We start from the raw sequence: 20,361 nt of genomic DNA on the forward strand, positions 1-20,361 counted from the left end.
GACCTGGCCACAGCCAGCCCTGCTTAAAGCCTCCATAGCTTTCTGCGCGTAGAAAGTCCTGAAAGCGTGGCTTCAACTTCCAGCTCATCCTCCCAGATGTAGCACCTCCCAGCTCCCCAGGCTCCTCTTCGGAGTTCCCATTTTCTAGGCAGACACTCTCATGTCACATTTCCTTTCCTGCCCAGCTTGGCCTGGACCTTGACCTTGAGGGCAGAGACTGCGGCTTCTCCACCATCCTATCCTGTGCAGAGCCTGGAGCTGGCCCTCAACATGGTTCTTGGGTGCAATTGCTGAATACAGTGTTAGCAATAAGACAATGAAAGACTGAGCAAAATATGTACAGATGCTAATGATTCCTTTCCCATTTCATTATTTTCCTAACTGTGGAGGAGGGTGGGGAGGAAGAAAAGCAATTAGAGTGGATAAGTTGTCTCCAAAATTCATTAGCTGTTTCCAACCCACACTTTGTTGCTACCTCACATGCCAGCTCAGAAAAAGGACCTCAAGCTGGGCCGAAGCTAAAGAGAAAATGAGAACGTGCCAGTCTCGGAAATAAACATGCGTGTCGCCTCCAACGCAGACAAATCCTGACAAGACCATCTCGCTGTTAAGTCACCAGCCTCCTGGGGCTTTTCAATTCTTTCCCTGGCAGGCTTGCAGGTCATCCCTCGCTGGGGAGACCAGTCTGATAAGGTTTATCTTTCCCAGAGAACGTGCCTTTCAACAGGAGAACTTTCCAGAAGGAAAGCAGCCAGGTGTTTGTGGCAGGCTGGAGTGCTGTAGAGCAGCCGTGGCCTGTCCGTGCACCTGACCGGGCACTGCACCTGACAGATGTTCTCTGAAACCTCATTGGTACCCGTTGTCCCCAGCTCCCGGCATTGTCTCAGGTGGACACGGGCCCACACCACAGCGTGGTCCTCCTCAGCAGGCAGGGCTGGACCAGGAAGAGGAGGACAAGAGGAAACCGCAGGGGCTGGAGGCGGGGAGGGCCTCCTGGCCCTCGGGGGCTTCTCACGGAGCTAGCTCCCTCCCTCTTTGTGTCTTCCCTCTGACCCATCCACCCCAATGGTCCCTGACTCCCACCCCAACCCGCAGCTCCCTTGCCAGGCAGTGGGAGTGTGGTCACCTCAAGTGACAGTTTCTGGTGCAGGCGGCATCACTACTACAGCCATGCACCGTGAAGACAGGACAAAGCCCCCATTAGATTTCTTTTCCCTCACCTTTTCCCTGTATAGGACAGAGAACCAAAATAGAACAAAAGTAAAAAGAGTATTTAGGGCAAGTGCCCAATGTGCTTAAAATGAGAAAACATCAGAGCTGAGAGAAGCCTTTGAAGGTAACTGTGCCAGTGGATTCACTGATAAAAACACGGAGGCCCAGGGTAGGGCAGGGGGCTACTCAGGGTCAGAGGCCAACACTCTCGGAGCCAGGACCGGAAGCCAGGTCACCTGTGCACATGGGGCTCGTCCCCCATGCAGGGCCCCAGGGAACAGCAACGCCTGCCAAGAGCCGGGGCTGAGCTGAGCACAGTCCCAGTCCCCCTTCTCCCCAGACAGGTACCTGGCCGAGCCTCTGTGTCCCCAACTAGGGATGGGCACCTGGCAGAGCCTGTGTGTCCCCAACTAGGGATGGGCACCTGGCCGAGCCTGTGTGTCCCCAACTAGGGATGGGCACCTGGCCGAGCCCCTCTGTCCCCAACTAGGGATGGGCACCTGGCCGAGCCCCTCTGTCCCCAACTAGGGATGGGTACCTGGCCGAGCCCCTCTGTCCCCAACTAGGGATGGGTACCTGGCCGAGCCCCTCTGTCCCCAACTAGAGATTTCAGTTGCGAGTCCCCATCCAGCATCCCCACTAGTCCCCATTCTTCATTTGGCAAATCAGCTGAGCTGGTGCCACCATGTGCCAGACACCCCACTGGGCAATGGTGATTTGTTGCTAACAGACAAGGCCCTGACCTCAGGGAGGCTGCAATCTCGTGGTGGAGACAGAGCTGAACTGGTAAAGAAACAGACTTCAGCGATCACCTTGTGATGCACAGATGGAGAAAGGAGTGGCTGGAGAGAAGACAGGCAGAGTAAAGCAAGCCCTGGAGCAGGTTTCCCCCACCCAGAGGGCAAGGAGAAGGGAGTGGTGGCTCTGTAACCTGAGCCCACAAACACCCACCTGGAGGGCCTGAGAAACAGACCATGGCCCTGTCCCCAGAGTTTCTGATTCAGGAGGTCTGGGGCTGGCTGAACGCTTGCACTTCTGACAAGTTCCCAGGGGCTGCGGCTGCTGCTCGTCCAGGCACAGGGCTTCTCCAGCCCCGGCTCTGAGGCAGGCGCACTGGCCGCTCTGAGCACCCCCCAGGGTAGGATGTGCTGCAGAACAGTGGCGGGGGCTGGCCAGAGGCAGAGGGGTCTGTGCTGCCCCTGCATCCTGGTGCCACAGGAAGGCAGTGAATGCCTCCCGCGGGGTGTGCAGGGGGCCCGGGTGCCTTACAAAGCTGCCCTCCCAGGGCTGTGGCCGGGCTGGGATTCACGGTTAAGGGAAACTGGCTTCTCCTCCCAGAAATAAAAATTCACCTCAAAGAGGAAGGTTTCCGATTGCCTGGCTCTTTCTCTGCTATGTGAGCTCTCCAGGGACTGAAGAGAAGATGAAGGGACAATCTGTTACTGCCACATCCCTCCTGTCCACTGAGCCTGCCCCTGGGGATCTCCTTGACCAGAGGGTGCCCGCTAAACTACTATCTTGTCATCCTCAGCAAAACACAAAATTGAACATAAAAGCCCAGGCCTCGTGCCAGCAAAACCCTTTGCTTTCAGGAGCCAGCTAGGGAAGGCAGAAACTCCCTGAGTTTCAAAGGCCATCAGACCTGGGATTGAACCTTGAGCCTGCCTGATACCAGCTATGGGTGGGAGAATGAACCTCTCTGTGAGCCTCAGGGATCCCATCTGTAAAACAGGGATGGATTTCAAGGATCTCTAATGAGACAATGCATTGAAAGGGCTTGGGACAGGGTCTGGCAGTAATGAACAAAGGTTAGACGCCTTTCCTCTCTCACAGGTGGAGTTTTAGGAACCTTTTATTAGGAAGATTCAAGCATACACAACACGGGGAGGACACGATGGTGCCGTGAACTCATGGCTTAGTCTCAGCAGTGCTCTCACGTTTATCAGCAGTGCTCTTAAGTTCACAGTTGGAGTGCTGACCCGGAGCAGGAGGGCAGGGGCACACCCTCCCTTCTCTGTGGGAGAAAGCACCCAAGTGTTTGGTCCTGGGGCACTGGATGGGGGTGTGAAACGCTCTGCCTGGTACAAAGTGCCCAGTAGCATGCAGACTACACGTGCACATTAGACATTCACTCTTCTGTGGCAAGAAACACTATTTAAAGCTATTAAAATAAACTGTGCCTTGAGTCAGGAGATTGCCCCTGCCCTGCCTCTCCCTGCCCATCGAAACCCAGCCCAGCTGAAGCGGCCTCCTCCTTCCTTCTTCCTCCTCGGAGTCACAGTGCAAAGCCCAGGCCTGCCCCACTCTTCCCAGTCCTTTTCAGGCAGTCTCCTGCAGAGAGAACTCAGCAGTCCCAGGGCCTGCAGGGGAGGGCTCGAGCCCCTTCTACGACCATACTAGCTGGATACCTTGTCCCTCACTGTCCTCATCTGCTGACAGTGACACTGACGACTCCTGTCCTCCCACCCACCCACTGGGTTTGTTTTGAGAGTCATGCAGCACCATGAACAGGAGAAAGTTTCAAGAGGCGCAATGGGATAGAAATGCCAAGGTGGGGCGCCAAGGTGGGGCGCACGCCTCATTCCAAGCACACAACTGGTCACAGCGCCGTCCCGCGCCTTCTCTCCTGGACCAGGGCCTGCCACACCGCGGGTGCAGCATTGCAACCACTGAGGATCAGATCACCGGGGAAATGTGAGGCCAAACACGCGTCTAAGGGAAGCTGGGTTACAGGCCTAGATTTGGGTCCTATCCTCTGCTTACTAGCTGTGACTCCAGAGGAAGGCTGCCTCCCTGAGCCTCAGTCTTCCCAGTAATAATCAGGAAGCCCCAGGCACGGGAGGGCCTGCGTGAAGGTGCAGTGCCAGGTCGGTGCTGGGTCTACACTGGCTGAATCCATCACTTCCCATCCATACTCTGACCGGCACAAGCAGCCTCCTTGGCAGGCTGCACCTGGTGGCTCTGATCTACCAGGAGGCCCCTGGGCAGAGAAGGGGGCCAGGCAAACGGGGTCACCTGGCCGGCTGGGGCCAGGAACCACCCGCTGCCTTCCTCCTCACCCCTCCCTCAGTCAAGGTGCTGGCCTCAGACAAGGCCGGAAGGCCATCAACCAAGTTATTCCTTCGCTGAAAGGAGGCCCCTAGGAAAGACAGGACAACATTCCCATTCGCTGCCTCTTGGATTTTCCTTGGATTTTTCCTTCAAGATTCATTCCTGGGGGAGGCCTGCGCCCCTGACCCTCGGGGAACAGATCTGCACCCCCGCTACCCACTAAAGTAGGCGAATCCCTCAGCCGTGCTTTAAATTCACCTGGAGACGGGATTCTGACGACACTACAAATTTTGTTTGCAATGACCATTGTTTAGGATTTCAAATTATGTCACTTAATAATGCTGGGGAACTTCCTCTCTTTGCTTTGCATTTATAAATACTGGCTGATTAAGAGAGAGCGTGCGTGCCAGCCAAAGAAGGGAGCTCGGAGCCACCAATCCCTGTGAGGGGAATAATCTCATGGTCAGGAGCTAGGGGAGACACAGCCAGGACTGTCTGTTCAGATTCGCCTCTGTGCCCCCGCGTCTTCAGAGATGAGGACGTGCAGGGAGGGCAGCTCTGCTGTGAGGGTTTTACAGCCAGCTGAGGGGACGAGGGGACAAAGGGACAGGGAGGCTAGAGTGGCCTTCCTGTTTTCTAACATTTTCTCAAATGCCAAGCCGTTATATTTTGGGGCAGTGTGTCCTGAACCCCATCAACAGTGATGGCAATTCAGCCCTTTAGAAAGATGCCTGGTGTAATGGATCAAGGTGAGAAGGGGCCTGGGGAGGGGTTATCTCCCAGAGAGGGAAGTTGTGCAGGTGAGGGTAGCAATAAAAGGGCCAGTAGCTGCATCCGGGCAGCAGCAGAGGGTAAGAGAACAGTGGAACTCTCTAGAAATAACAGGGAGAAAGAGGGACAAGGACTGGTGGGCGGACTGGATCAGGCATGGTGAATGATGAGGAAATCCAGTCCACGTGCATGTTCCCCGATTGGCATGCCAACCTTGATATCTGACCCATCATAGCGCTGGCTCTTAGCTGCTGCTATTACTGTTTACGCCTGGGACTGAGGGTCCTCCGTGCGGGGCTTGCAGGAGGGAGTCTCGCTCTGTCCACCTGCAGCAGGAAAGTGTTGATGTGGCACGAAACATGCCTGGCCTGAGTCACAGCTGCAGTTCAATTCATGTCTGTCGCCACACACTGGGCGCCCCTCTGTGCTCAGCATCGTGATCAGTGCTGGAGGAAACCCCGACAAACCCACCTTGAGGTGCCACGCCCAGTGCCCCTTTCCTCCTGCCAACCCCAGCCCCAAGACCCCCTCAGGAAGCCACCTTGAGGGCCAGGCCAGGCTGCCCTGCCTGTTTCCTCAGACTCACTGCATAGGGATCCAGGGCCAAGAGCCACAGCTGAGAGTGGTTCTGGGTCACGAAGCCAGGCTGACGAGCTGTGCTGGCCAAGCCACACAGAAATCGAGTTTCCCCAAGACCCTGTGTCCCCTGTGATGGTGGCCATAGGGCCACTGGTCATTCCCCCTTTGACAATCAAAGCCCTCTGCCCCACTGCTCTCTTCATCAAACCTAAGCACAAATAGACCAGTTTCCTGCTTCTCCGGGTCTCCATTCCCTTATGAAGGCTCCCTCCCGGGTCACAAGAAACGTATGTTAAACAAATACGTGTGCTTTTTCCTATTAGTCCTTTATTACAGGTGCCTCCGCCATGAACATGGTAATCAGACATTTCTTTTGCACTCCTACACTATCCTCTGCTTAAAATCCTGAGGGGTCCCATCTCTCTCGGGGTGACATCTGACGTCTTCTGAGGCTCACTAAGTCCCGGTGGTGCAGCCCCAAGTGCCATGCGCCCAAGCCCCCTCCCTCCCTGCCCCCATCCCCCACACCACACGGCTGGCTGCTCTGCATGGTGGGGGTACTGACCACTGGGACTCTACACATGTGGCCCTCGGTTCCCTGGCCGGCTCATCCTTCAGGCCTCAGCACAGACATTCCCTCTCCTAAGAACCTGCCTGATGCTCTGTTCTCAGGTGGTTCTCTGGGGACCAGAGCTCCCTGCCCAGCCTCCATCTTCTCTCCCCACCAATTGCACAGGAAGGCAAGGACCATAGGCCCCAGGACGCAGCACCATGCAGGGGACATAGCAGGAAGAATTAGCACAGGAATACATGACAGAACCATCACTCTAATCCTTACAACAACCTAGTAAAGCAGCATTATGACCCCATTGTATGACAAAGCAACTGAGTCTCAGAGAAGCTGAGACAATGGCCTAGAGTCACACAGCCAGCAAGTGCTCAAGCTGGGAACCTGACCCACACCAATGGGGCTTCCAGAGTACACTCCTCCTACCTGGCACTACAGCCAGGCTCTGGGGTTACCTGTGACCTGTGGCATCTTCCTTGCCAAACTACAAAGTCCAGCAGGACAGCCTGGAATCCCACCCGCTGCCCCGATTGCTGCCTTCCAGATACGATGGCCTCTGTAATAAGAAACAGCGGGCAGAGCCTCTTGGCCTAAAGCTCCCCACCTTGGGGGCTTCCGAGATTCCAAAGCAGGACTGTTCGTGCCTGGCCCCAGGAGAAGCTGAGCAGAGCACAGCTTGTAAAGCCACTCCGGGACAGGCAGCAGCATCAGCCTCACTGCATAAGCCCTGCTGATGAAGCACTCAGCCAGCCCCGGGAGCCCAGCAAGGAAAACCATCCTGCAGCTAAAAGGTGCTGAATTCACCATTAACAGCTTTTTGCATTCAAAAAGGCTATAAATTTACAGACACAGTCCTGAAGGAAAAACATGAGATACGACTGAGGAATCAACAGAAAATATTTTTCAATTGAGACGCTGTCAGAGAAGCAATGAAAATCATTGGTGGGTAATTTTTTAAACCAACAAAACAAACCACCTCTCGAGAGAATGCTCTTCAGACAATTTGAGAGTTGGGTGTCCTCGTCTCTGCCGATTCTAATTGCTGGGTGTCTGGCTAAATGGTAATCTTCCTAAACGCCCCCTCATCCTCCTGCCGAAGGAGGAGGGGGGAGGTGGCAGGTGACCAGCAGGGAAAAAGGCAGGGAGCCAGCCTAAGAGCCCCTCAATTTTCAGCTTTTACATCTGTGAATAATGGGGAACAGCATTTGCACATTAAAACGCTTCTCTCTGTTCCTATGCTAAAACCCAAACCCACAATGCCACTTGCATAACAACAACAAACCAGCTCCTTCTGCCAGGGGCCGGCTCGGGGATACGCACAGGCATGGCGTTGTTGAGGGTGTTGTTGTAGACACAGGCGCGCAGTGAATAATCAAGCATGCAATTTTCAAACAGCTGCAGCGCTTCTGTCACTTTCTCATGGAAGTCATCTGCGGATTTATTCGAACTTGCAAAGTAGAGATAGTCTGAGTACAACCTGTGAATAAAATAAATGTGTATTTTTACCACCCATGAATGTGCAATCACACCATTTGGGCGACAATGAAAATCAACGTACAATTACATGATCGAGTTCTCCTGATTGAAACACTGCCACCCCTCTTCCTTCCCTTGCAGACAGGCCGCCTCCCTCACCCTCCCCCCCAGCTCCCGCCCTTCTCGGCCACTTAAGCTCTCCGAGACTCAGGCATGTCCACACTGGCCCCAAACAAACTGCCAGCCACTTTTATGTTGTTGCTCGTTCTAGTCATCTCAGGCAGCTCTGTTTTCACAGTAACAGGGAGCTTCAAAACAACACCAGATTACAAAAATGGTACGCTAGCAAAGAGAAGCCATGAAAATTTTATGTGCCTTCCCATTCCTCTATTCTCCACTGAAGGGAACAAAAACAAGAGCATCTGTTGTTCTCGCAATATTACCATTCCACATGAAATTCCCAGGCCTTTGCACATACATTCCTGACATTGAAAAAAAAAATGATGAAATGTGTCTTTCTAGGTTGGTAGGACCTCGCTTTTGACACAATGTAAAAGCACCCCCATGTGCGCACATGAATACCTGCGGACTCACACCTTCACCCGTGGACACAGGTCTGTTCATTCGGACACCACGTACACACGTGGAGGAACGCATCTTCCTCCTTGACGCATTGCAGGCTCCTCTGCATCCCCCTTCCAGCTAGACCTCAGCTTTTCTACCTCCGTGTCCATCTTTGCATCACCCTCTTTTAGCAGCAATCCTGCTGTTAAATAAAATGGATGAGAGGCCACCATTCTGGTTGGAGCTTCTGCACTAGGCTCCAACAGGCCGGAACAGCATCATCCATGCTAGGTACCATGTCACTCAATTCATAATGGGCCAGTTTCCAAAAAACCAGGAGATTCACAACAACAGTCAGATGTCCCCTTTGCTTTAACCCGAGAAGGAAAGTCACTTTGAAATGAACAATCCACTCTCTGTTCCCTGTTTTTGCTTCTTCAGCCCGTTTCTGCCTAAAAACCCAGGACCTGGCTGGGCCCACAGGGGCGCACCTTCATATTACAGGAATGGGATGCTGCCCTGTTCATGGACTGTGCTTATAAACACCAGTGAGATCTTTCAACTACATGTGTCTAAATGTTCACTGCTGACACTGCTATGCTGGTTTAGCCAGAATCCCCCACCCTTGGTAACTGCTCACCCTTCTTAGCTCATCAGGTTCCTAGTCCACCACCCCAGCCCCCAGAAGGCCACCTGGCCTGTCTCCAGCAAGAGTCCTATCAGGTTGGTTTAGCCAGAATCCCCACCCCTTCCCCCTTGATGTATCCCCTCAGTAATTTCCCAGCCACCAACCACCTCGCCCTGCTCCTTGGCTTTTTCTTATTTATTTATTTTTTTGTGTGTGTGAGACAGAGTCTCGCTCTGTCACCCAGGCTGGAGTGCAGTGGCATGATCTCAGCTCACTGCAACCTAACCTCCTGGGTTCAAGCGATTCTCCTGCCTTACCCTCCCAAGTAGTTGGGACTACAGGCACCTGCCACCAAACCTGGCTAATTATTTTGTATTTTTCATAGAGACGGGGTTTCACCATATTGGCCAGGCTGGTCTTCCTGACCTCAACTGATCCACCTCCCTTGGCTTCCCAAAGTGCTGGGATTATAGGCATAAATCGTGTCACCTGGCCTCCTTACCTTTAAAATCCCTACTTTTCCTAGTTATATTTGGAGTCTCTCTCCTCTGTTGGAAAACTGTCATGGCGATCCCTATACCTACTAAAATGCTCCTGAAGAAGGCCTGCATTGCCATTTTAACAAATGTCAGGGCCAGGCACAGTGGCTCATGCCTGTAATTCCAGCACTTTAGTGGGCCAAGGTGGGAGGATGGCTTAAGCCTAGGAGTTCAAGGCCCGCCCAGGCAATGTAGCAAAACCCTGTCTCTATTAAAAACACAAAAAATTAGCCAGGCGTGGTGGTACGTGCCTGTAGTCTCAGCTGTTCGGGAGACTGAGGTGGCAGAAGGCTGCAGTGAGCCATGATTGTGCCACTGCACTCCAGCCTGGGCATGGGAGTGAGACCCTGTCTAAAAAAAAGAAGGGTTTTTATCTTCAACAGAACTTTCAGGGTGTGTTTCCTACTCTTTTTTCTCCTCCATCTCTCCTTGCAGCCCTTTTTGTTTGTTTTCGACCTTCCTGCCATATGTCCACTCTCTTCTTGCACACACACACCTCCTCATGAGCCCCATGGTTCTCCCCGGAACCCTTCACACACTCACAGCCTCTGCTGTGTCACCTCTGGGCCAAGGGGGAAACTGGGATTATGAAAAATGTGGCCTGCGTGGCTCTACAGTGTCAGACTTCTCTCCCCTCAAAGCTCTATACTTTCTATGCCTTCAACTTCTCCAATCTGGCTTCCCCTCTTTCCAGGGAAGGCAATTCTGTGACTCTCACTCTGCACCCATGCATCTGGGCATATGACACCCATACTTCCAAATACACCCAGACCTTCAGCCACACACCGTCCTGCAAAAACCATGCTCCCTTATAGCACAGTCTTGCAAATGTGCCTTCTCCACTACCCTCCCCACTAACTAAGGTCATGATAGGAGGAGCAGCATTTCATAGGGACAGGCCCAGATGCCATCCACCTCTGTAGCCTGTCCTGGCACATCGGGTGCCTCTGACACAGCCCTCTAGAACTCATCCACGGCCAGTGTCCACAGAGGACACCTCCTGGAAGTCTTGAGAGGTTTGGGATCTACCCACAGAGTTCGTGGAATCAAAACAGCCACAAGAACAGGAGTGTTGTGTCCACCACAGCCTGGCCAACCACACCGTCCAAAGGGATCAGTCAACAAAGGTGCTCACTGAGTGGATTCCCCCAGATCCGCACTCACCTGAGAATATTCCCCATGACAACACCACATCAGCTTATTACTGGTGTCCCCAACATCACCTGTGCTGTTTTCCTTCTTCAAAATTAGGAGACACATCAAGACTGAAACACGGCATCTGTCACTACAGTGTCACTCATCGTTACTACGCCCTAAACAACTGATCAATAAATGGCAAAATCAGATATGCGTGACTCTTCAAGCAAGGTTTGGCTGTGTGCACTAAGGATGCCAGGTGGCAGCTGGTCTAAGGGGTACCCTTCCTGGCTCACACATTTCCTACCAGGCCTGTCAATATTATGGCTCAGCCCAAGAAACTACGTCAATGAAAAGTAACAGATGCTTCTGAAACTGTCATAAAATCCTATGTTAAATAAGAAGTCGAAGCCCAGTTTTTACCAAAGATGCCCACGGAACTACCCAAATTGTTTGGTGGAACTGGGATTCCATCACATAAATTACCTCATACAAACCCAAACATTGGCTGAAGGTTTCCATATTGAGATTTTTTCTTTGTGGTAATAACATTTCTTGCAGATATTTAGCTCATAAATAAAACAAAAGCACTCAGGCCTGTCTTGATTTTAAATACAAAGTCAATTCATGAGGAATCTGCTGATTCTATACAATTCTTTAGAGATCAAGAAGTAATCCCCGGGAAAAACTGAGACATACCTGATGTTCCAACCAGACAAATCCTCCCCTAGCAGGTGAAACGGCTGACTTTCGTTGTTTGGGGTGAGTTAAAGTGAACTCACTACCTCACTTCCTATCAGTCACATTCACAGCCTTTGAGAGCCAGGCCACACTTTTCTCCCTGGGCTGAATGAAAAGAGACTCCTTTGGCCTCTCAGTCACCTGTGGGTAGTTTGGATCTGCCCACAAAATTGGCAGTGGGCTTTGGGAGCTCCTAGAATCCCACTGCGAGGGCTCCCCATGCCGGGTCCTTGGCATCCTGCTATGTCACAGACATCTGAACAGGGTCTAGATTCACCGCAACCCATGGCCACCATCTGGATTCTGTAGTTGGATGGATAGTGGACACCAATGAACTATGTCCAAGTCTTAAGCCCCAGGCCCTGTGAATGTGGCCTTACTTGGAAATAGGCCTTCGCAGGTGTAATTAAGCAGAGGATCTTAAGATGAGATCTTCCTGGATTTAGGGCGCTCCCAAATCCAATGGCAGGTGTCCTTTTAAAAAGAGGAGAGGACAGAGACACAGGGGAGAGCACCATAGAAAGACGGAGGCAGAGCCTGGAGTGTGACGGCTGTGAGCCAGGGAATGCTAAGGACTGCGGGAAGCCACCAGGACCTAAGAACAGGGGACAGCTTTCATCCCTTAGGGCCACCAGAGGGAACCAACCCTGCAGGCATCTTGATTTAGGACTTCTGGCCTCCAGAATCATAAAAGGATACATTTCTGTTGTTTTAAGCAGCCAAGTTTGTGGTGATTTATTACGACTGCTCTAGGAAACCGATACAGATTTTAAACCCCAATTCCAAGGAAAACAATAACTCCAAGGAGTTATTTTTGCAGACATCTCTCTGCCACCCTGAGAGCCAGGAATCACGGACCTAAGGGCACAGGAGGACTGGGGCCATGTGGCCAGGTTTCCCACAAGGAAGCATGAAGGAAGGCAAATGCAGACAGGAGCACTTCCCTTCAGGGGAGCACTGGGACAGGAGAGTACTGTTTGGGTTCCTCCCCAAGAACTAAGCAAATGCTTCCTAAGACTGTCTTTTCCCCTCAACTACTCTCCAGGGGAAAAGAGTGAGTTAATAGCCTTGGGTGAGAGAAAGCCACTCGGATGGGTTAAAGCCACTCAGAAAATGTTGAGAAGAACAGCAAATCTATCAAGAATAAGTATCCAATGGACCTTGAAAGGCCAGACAGGCACACCATGGAACAAGATGAAACACAGAGACAAACTGAAATGTCCGTATTCTAGTCTTTAAAATCCACTGTCCCATGAGGAAGTGGAGGAAGGAGACCAACATGGAAAACACACAGCTCACAATGAACCATCACAGAACTGCAGGGGCATGGATGCAACCCCGGGATGCATTAACAGAGGCACAGTATCAGGAACGTGGGATGGTGGAGCCACGCAACAGGCAGCTCACGGCCTCCGCAGACGCTTGCCTTCAGTGCTGGGCACCAAACCTGGCTGTTCTTCCTGGAGATGCAAAAACACAGCAGGAAGGAGCCCAGTCTTGAACTCCTGAAGGACTGACCAGTGGGCAGAAGGTTCGGGAAGACAGCCTGGTTGCAGGCAAGGTATTATCTCCAATCAGGGCAATCCAACACAAAGGGATGGTCCCGGGTGGCAGAAGCAGCCTGAGCGGTTGGGAAGGAGGGCTCCAGGGTAGCGTGGGGGCCAGGGGACCTGACACCCTCCCACCCTGAGATTCAGGGCTGCCCAGCCCCCTCCAGCTGAGCTACCTCATTTGCTTACTCGCAAACCATCCCCAACAGATGGGTATTACATTTGGCCAGGACTGTTTCCAACGGCAATTCCAAATATAAGTCCAAATGCATTCCAGGCCTTCTGTGCTGCGGTTATTTTAGAAGGCTGCCGGTGCGGCCCCTCACACTGGGCCTGCGCTCATGGGCTGCTGGTCAGTCCCTTTCCTGTAGAGCGCAGGGGTCCTGGGACCCCTGGAGGGGCAGTGGGATGGGATGTGTATGTTAGGGGGCATAGGGCTCCATCAGTCCAGTGCCTCTGAAATGAACATGTCTCTCCCCGAGAAATGGCCAGCAGTGGGCAAGACCCTGCTATGTGAAACCTGGATGATCACCCCAAGACCACTGCTGAGTTCATTCAGGGACACTTCCAGGTACCGTTCTGAAGCAGCATGAGCAGAGGTCAGCGAGCTGAGCACTATTAAAGCAGGAGCTGCTGCTACTCCTCCTGGCTGCGCTGTGTGTGACTGCTTTCTGGGTTTAGCACCTACAGTGTTCACAGTTTCCATTTCTGATGTGCATGCTGCAGGGTAGGGAGGGCCGCCACCACCAGGCCCTGTGCAGGGCGCTGCATGCGTGCTCTGCTTCCATCTTCACAGCCCACTGTGAGATGCGGGCCCCCCCTTTTTATGGGGGAGAAGCTGACACCTAGAGAGGTTAGGGAGTTTGCCCACCGTCACGCGGCCCAGGAAGCTCCAGGGCAGGGACCAAAACCAACCCAGGCCTGCCCGACCCCAAAGCCCCTCACCCCCTCCCCAAGCTTAGGCAAGGAGACAAATCCACAGCTGAGTAGAGTGGGTGCTGGCCATCTGTGCTGGTAGTTTCCGGGTTTTGTTTGTTTAGATGTTTGTATTATTTTAGGTGCACTGTGATGTGGAAGAAAAAGTCAATTCTACTCCAGAACTACTTAATAAGTCACAGGAGACTGAAAAACAATTACAAATGTAATAGAGTGGCAAACAAACACTTAGGAAAAATGTGAGGCGCTCCACATGTCGGGAACAGCACATGTGTTTACAGAACATCACAGTGGACATCTGGAAAAATGACAGCCACAGCAAAGGGGAGTTCAGGTGTCTATCATGAAGCCAGAACACACTGCATGACTTGTATCTCTCGGAAAAGCTAATACTCACTGGTTACTGCAATAGCTCATTAGATCTGAGCAGTTTCAGTTCCTAAATGATGATGCGGTAGTTGATCGGCCTGCCCTCTATGTGAGAACTCTGTCCACACTGGCTCCAATGCCACTAGTTTGGGGAAACCTCTCTCCACAGTGCATTCCTCCTCCTTTTGTAGGATTTTTGTTCATATCATTTTTATACTGAGATATGATCCACGTACCGCAGCATTCACCCATGTAATGTGAACAATTCGGCAGTTTTTAGTAGACACCACGAAGCCGTGGGAACGCCACCCTTCCCCCATCCCAAGATGTTTTTCAACCCCTGATGAGCGACTGATGCTTTTAACCCAGGTCAAAAGGCACACGATCTCAGTGTCAGCTCTGACAAGGGCAGGCGCTCGGTGGCCTTGAGCTGTGACATTTCCTCCAGTTACTGCTCAACGCACGGGACTTCTCAGAGGGCTACCTTTGAGAAAAGATCCCAAGCGAGTGCTGAAGTTGCAGGTGGCTGGGAGCAGGTGGCCGTCCTAGGCTGGCCCATCCCAGTGACGCTGGTCCCACCTGTCTGTGCTTCTCAAACACCCCCCAGGTGGCTCCTCAGTGACAGTTATGGTAACAGTCACATTTCCTCAGGCAGGAGCCCCTGAGATCGGGACACAGTCATGTCCCCCAATTCACCCTCGATAACCTCTTGAGGTCCTGTGGCCACGTGAGGGTGGTAATGACAGGCAGCCGGAGCACCTGGCCTCATTATTCTCCATTTGCTGGCATCCGAATTTAAATCACTGATCAATAATTTTCAGCCTGTGATATGATGCCATCAATAATGATTATATATATTTTTCCTACCAAGATAAAAGCCATTTAATGTAGCTGAGATGGAGCCCTTTTGTTCCACTGAATCACAGACTGTGACTGTCTCATCAGGAGGCTTGATGAGACAGGCCTGGCCAGGCCAGCTGATCTGGAGGGAATGTCTAAGGTCACCTTAAGAACACAGGGTGACACTGGTGAGGCTCATTTTCTGCCAGTTAAGAACATCCATGTTTAGGCCTAAAAACGCCCAAATGAATGACAAGTGTCCTGTTCATTGGGGCCATTCTCTTTCCTATCAGGCCCTAGGTTCCTTGTGCACAAGTGGGGTTCCCAGCCCCACTTTGTTCCTTCCAGAGCATCCAATCACAGGGCCCCGGTAACTGTTCACAGACCGGGAGGAAGCACTTCTCAGAGGTTTACAAAGCACCTTCTCGTGATTCGCCAGTGACCGTGATGGCAGGTGTTTTTACAGGTGAGAAAACTAGGGGGCACCAAGGATTGGCGTGCTACCCCTGGTTACAAGCCAGGCCTGGGTCCCAAGGGGCAGGCCCCTCACTGCACAGCAATGGCCATGGCACACCACTATGTGACATGTGCTGCCACTCCCTCCTTCAACAGAGTCAGCCTCACTAAGCAGCCCAGAACTCCGGGTGAGATGCATCCCTGAACTCTGGCCACCCCAGAGCCGTTTCTAAGTGTCTCCCTGATCCCGGCCCAGCAGGCACACATGTCACCTCAGGATCTCTGCAGATACAGACACAACAGGACTCTTTTTCCCTAGGGTGTTCATCCTGCACAGAACCATCCTTTCCAAACGAACATGTGGGAATACACAGGACTGCCAAGAACTTCGCAAACATTTCCCCAAAAAACAAAGTGTTCAACACTTGGGAGTTTTCAGCTTGGTGGTTTTCCTCCCACCAATAACAAGATGTGGCGCCTCACCAGGCAGTCCCCGCTCAACGGTCTTCAGAGAACCCTTTCACAAAGGCCCGAGCTGTCCTCTGGCCTGGGCGCTGCCAGCCCTCCCTCCCTGCTCTGTGGTTGAGGCCAACCCCCGTAACCTTGAGTGGCTCAGCAGCTCAGTCCTATTAAAGTGACCCCATGCTGCTTCCAGGGCCCCTATCAAGGTATCAAGGTGTGTCAACAGGCAGCTTCTGGGAAGCAAAAGGCCTGAACCCAACTGGAATCAATAGGCAGCTTCAGTAAAGACGCCGCACTCAGCAGTCCTCGAAAGGACTCCTCGTAATTCTTAATCTTTCAGAATCTTAAAGAAAAGGAAAGAGTGAGAGCTGGAGGGAGGAACAAGAAAGAGAAATCGATCCAGGGCTGTTGCTGCAACCTCTATCCTGCCACGGCCTTTCTCCTCATTCCGTCTCTTCTCCACAGAGGCGTTCTTCTAATTTCCCTTTGAGATGGTTTAAATCAATAATGAATCCCTTGGTGCTAGGAACAGCCTGCGTTTTAATCCTTGTGCAAATCTCTTCTAGAGGAAACATCGCATGACATTCCCAGTGCCAGGCTCTCCTCTTCTGCCTGAGAACACATCCAGGGCTTTCAATCAGTGCGTCTAGGGGCTGAGAGGAGCTGAGGTGTTTGGGGAAGGGCTTTCGGTGCTGCCTGACTGCAAGCCAGGTTCTCAAGTCAAAGTTCTGCTGCAGTTCAAAGGCATGAATCGGCTCAGCTCCCTTCGGTGCGTGCTGGCTCTTGCCCTCAGGTGGGCATCCTGCTCCCTCTGGTGTAGCAATAGGTGAATGAGGTGTGTCCAGGCCTAGGCATCCACAAAGACCAAGTCCTTCCTATCTACGGAGCTTTGCAAAACTGGGGAGCCACCCTGCCCATGACTCACAGCCCGGTCCCTCCTGGGAATGACCCTCAGCTGAAGAGATCACCACTATCACCCAAGGTGAAGCCTCCACAGGCGGTCCTGTCCAACGGCGGGCAGATGGGAGAGGCCTCACCCAGAGGCAGCTCTGACTGGCTGCCCCAGCTCCGTCATTTACATGAAGCCTGGCCCCACCCCCTCAACTAGACAGGTTCTGTGAGAGCAAACGGGATGGATTTTCCTCTCCTATGTAAAGCTTGCATCTAGCACATCAACGGTGTTCAACAAACACAGCCAGGCGTCACTGAACAGAGGGGATATATATGTTCTGAGAAATGCGTCATTAGGCAGTGTCATTGTGTGAACGTCATAGAGTGGTTACTTACAAAAATCCAGATGGCACAACCCACTACACACCTAGGCGGCAAGGTACAGCCTACTGCTCCTAGCTATCAGCCTGTACAGCAGGAATTCTGTAGGCAGTTGTAACACAGAAGTTAGAATTTGTATATCGAAACATAGAAAACGCCACAGTGAAAATGTGGGATTATACCTTTATGGAGCCATCATCACGTATGGGGTCCACTGTGACCAAAACTTGGTTATATGGTTCGCAACTCTATTTGGGGAGTGAGTAAATGAGCAATCAGTTTATTGTTATTATTATTAACTATTACTGATACCTAATAATAATAGCTAATGATTATATATTTTCCATTTGTCCAGCACTGTTTAAACACATTACTACATATATTAAGTCATTTAATTCTCACTACCCTGGAGATAGGTCTATCTTCCCCCATTTTACCGATGAGAAAATGAGGCACAGAGAGGTTAAGTTTCTTGTCCCAGGTCACAGAACAGTAAGCAGCAGAGCTGGGATTCCAATGCAGATCATCTGGGTCCCCAAGGCTGTGTCCCTGCCACCATGACCAGGCTACACCTCCCACTCAGTGGGTGAAAGCTGCGCACCACCCTGACGCCCCCTCACACACTCTGCAGACAGAGTGTAGCTGATGAAACCAGGATTCCTGTCCAAATGTTCAGCCCACTAATCCTCCGTGTCCCCATGAGCGACTGCCTATAACAGAATCCATTTCATTAAAAGCCTGCTTCCTTTCCTAGTTTATCTTCATAAATGAACCATTTGACCAGTCCAAGGGGTTGCTTAAAAATTCAGTTTATATAAGCAGATGAAGAAAACAACTGGCCAGGTTCCAAGACTGAAGGGGTTTGGGTCAAAATTGAGTTCGAATTCTTAACTGAGCTGAATTCTCCTTCCCTTTGGAATCATCATCATAAAATGGGAAAACTAACCATTCCTGTGGTGGTCGTTTCTGGGCGTTACATTGAGACTACACACAAAATTAAAAACAAAATACAGACACTGTAAAGTCCTTAACAGATGGTGCATGACCCCACTCAAAATGTCCCCTGAATGAAAGAGGAATGCGGCTAGGTTGGAGGGGCCAGCACCTTCTGCGCATTTTTCACATTTAATGGGGGCTATAACCGCCTCTGGATTACAAGACAAACTCTATCAACTGTCTCACAAATGAAGAGGCAGGAGGCTAACGTGAGATGTGTTTGAAAAGAATCGTCTTTGCCACTTACGAATGGGATTAAATAAGGAAAAATTCTGCTTACAACTGGTGGCTTCTTTTTGATTAACTGGGCCAATTTAGCATAGAAATGCATCAAGCTGGTTTTAAATTGTCATGATCTCTTACAGAGAGAAAACTGGAACATGAATTCTTGGCTGGCTTCTTTGGCCATATGAACCATCCCATCCACTTCCTTCCATTATTCTGCTGTTCTCCTCCAGAAAAAAAATAGGGACTTGCCACTTGAATCCTTCTCTGGAAATTAAAAAGTGATTTGACTTTGCTTACAATCCCAACATTTTCAAACCCTCTACCTTTGATCAATTATAGAAGTAAAGGCTGAATAGGAACCTAAAACTAGAAATAAAAGTGGTATTCCCCGGCTCCAAGCCAATTTACAGAAGGAACGGAACAGCTTGGGCCAATCCCACTTGCAGCCAGCACCCCACAAAATCTCCTGCTTACAGAAGTACAAGGTCACGGAAGAACGGAAGTGGGCTAATGGCCCAGGATCCCGTTAGACTAATGGAACTTGGGCTCAAAGTGTTTTGTTTCTTTAAGAGTGACCTAAACACACAGCATTTATCATCCTTTCTGGCTGAGATGGGAGACGAGCCAGCCATTTCAGATAGGCCATGAGTCATGGGTTTCGAAAAAGAAGAAATTCCTATTGTCACGTATTTTTATAAATGTTTAAGAAGAAATGAAACAGCTGCTATGTCAGCAACTTACAAAGAAAATATGCACATAACACACCCTTCCTCTGTCACTGGAGTTGGGGTCAAGCTGGAAGCTACTCTCCTGGCCACAAAGCCCAGGCCCCAGTCTCCTGAGGAGCAGGTGCAGAATGGGAGGTGGCTGACTCCTAAGACGGTCCTTGCTGACACCCGGTTCTTGGTGTTCACACCCTGTAGTCTCTTCCCGTTGTGTGCGGCTAGACCTCATGACCTGCTTCTAACCAACAGAATATGGCGATGATGATGGGGTTTCACACTCATGACTAGATTAGAAAAGATCATGACTTCTAATCTGCTAGCAGACACTCTAGCTCGCTGGCTTGGATAAAGCCTGCAGCCATACTGGAGAGGCCCTGTGGCGAGGTATTGAGGGTAGCCTCTCGTCAAAGGCCAGCGAAGATATGAAGTCCTCATCCTAACAGCTCTTAAGGACTAAATTCTGCCCACAGCCTATGTGCCTGGAAGCAGGTCCTTCCCCAGTCAAGCATACGGAAGAGGCCCAGCCCTGATGACAGCTGGGTCGCAGCCTTGTGAGAAACCTGAAATAGAGGACCCAGTAAAGCTGCACATGGGTTCCTGATCCCCAGAGACTGTCTGAAGCTGCTAAGTGCTGGGTGAACTGGTTCTGCAGCAGTACGTAACTAGTACTGCAGCCAACGCAAGGCCTGGGTCAGTGTCCTAACATGCTACTGCCCCGTGTCCTGCCCTGCTCCTCAGCACGGGGGCATGTGCCCTGACGAAGGCGAGGCCCCTCACTTCTCCAATAAAGCACCAGCTCCCAGGTGGGAGGCACTGTGTCACCATCATTGTTCACCAGGGCACATATGCTCAGTGCCCAGCACAGCACCCAGCCCATGGCAGGGGCTGAATATAATATATGTTTGAATTGACCAACTATTTCTGTTAGGCTGAGGACCAGGGAGGCAAGAAACTTTTACGTTCAGTTCCTAGTATAAATGGAGTATTTGTTTTTAAAAAGAAGAAAATATGGTGGCTACTTGGGAGGACCGCATTGTGAACTGTGAGCTTCCTTCTAGCTGGCAGACTCAGGCTAGGGTAAGAGAGACGAGTTGGCAGGTCCTGCTCCTGGCTGAGCCCCCTGCACCTGCACAGTGCTGCTGCCTTCCTGTTCCAAGGCTCACCTTTGTGGTGTTGGTGTCCTCAGAGGTGGGACCAGAACTCCAGGAAGAGACACACTCAGGGACCCTGGCTCCACCCCCTAACAGGAGAACACGCTGTC

General features: G+C 51.5%; 1 protein-coding gene across 3 annotated transcripts in view; it reads right to left on the bottom strand.

Annotated features, from left to right (window-relative positions):
- CHST15 (carbohydrate sulfotransferase 15) overlaps positions 1-20,361 on the bottom strand; it is an 84,165-nt gene that overhangs the window by 6,069 nt on the left and 57,735 nt on the right. For all 3 annotated transcript variants that reach the window (XM_032281936.1, XM_032281935.1, XM_032281934.1), the window contains exon 6: positions 7,502-7,658. In XM_032281936.1, the coding sequence (XP_032137827.1) occupies positions 7,502-7,658 (157 nt within the window). The remainder of the gene's footprint in view (positions 1-7,501; positions 7,659-20,361) is intronic.

This window comes from Sapajus apella, unplaced genomic scaffold, assembly GCF_009761245.1.
Source record: "Sapajus apella isolate SASKATOON/1434 unplaced genomic scaffold, GSC_monkey_1.0 scaffold13, whole genome shotgun sequence".
Classification (NCBI taxonomy): domain Eukaryota; kingdom Metazoa; phylum Chordata; class Mammalia; order Primates; family Cebidae; genus Sapajus; species Sapajus apella.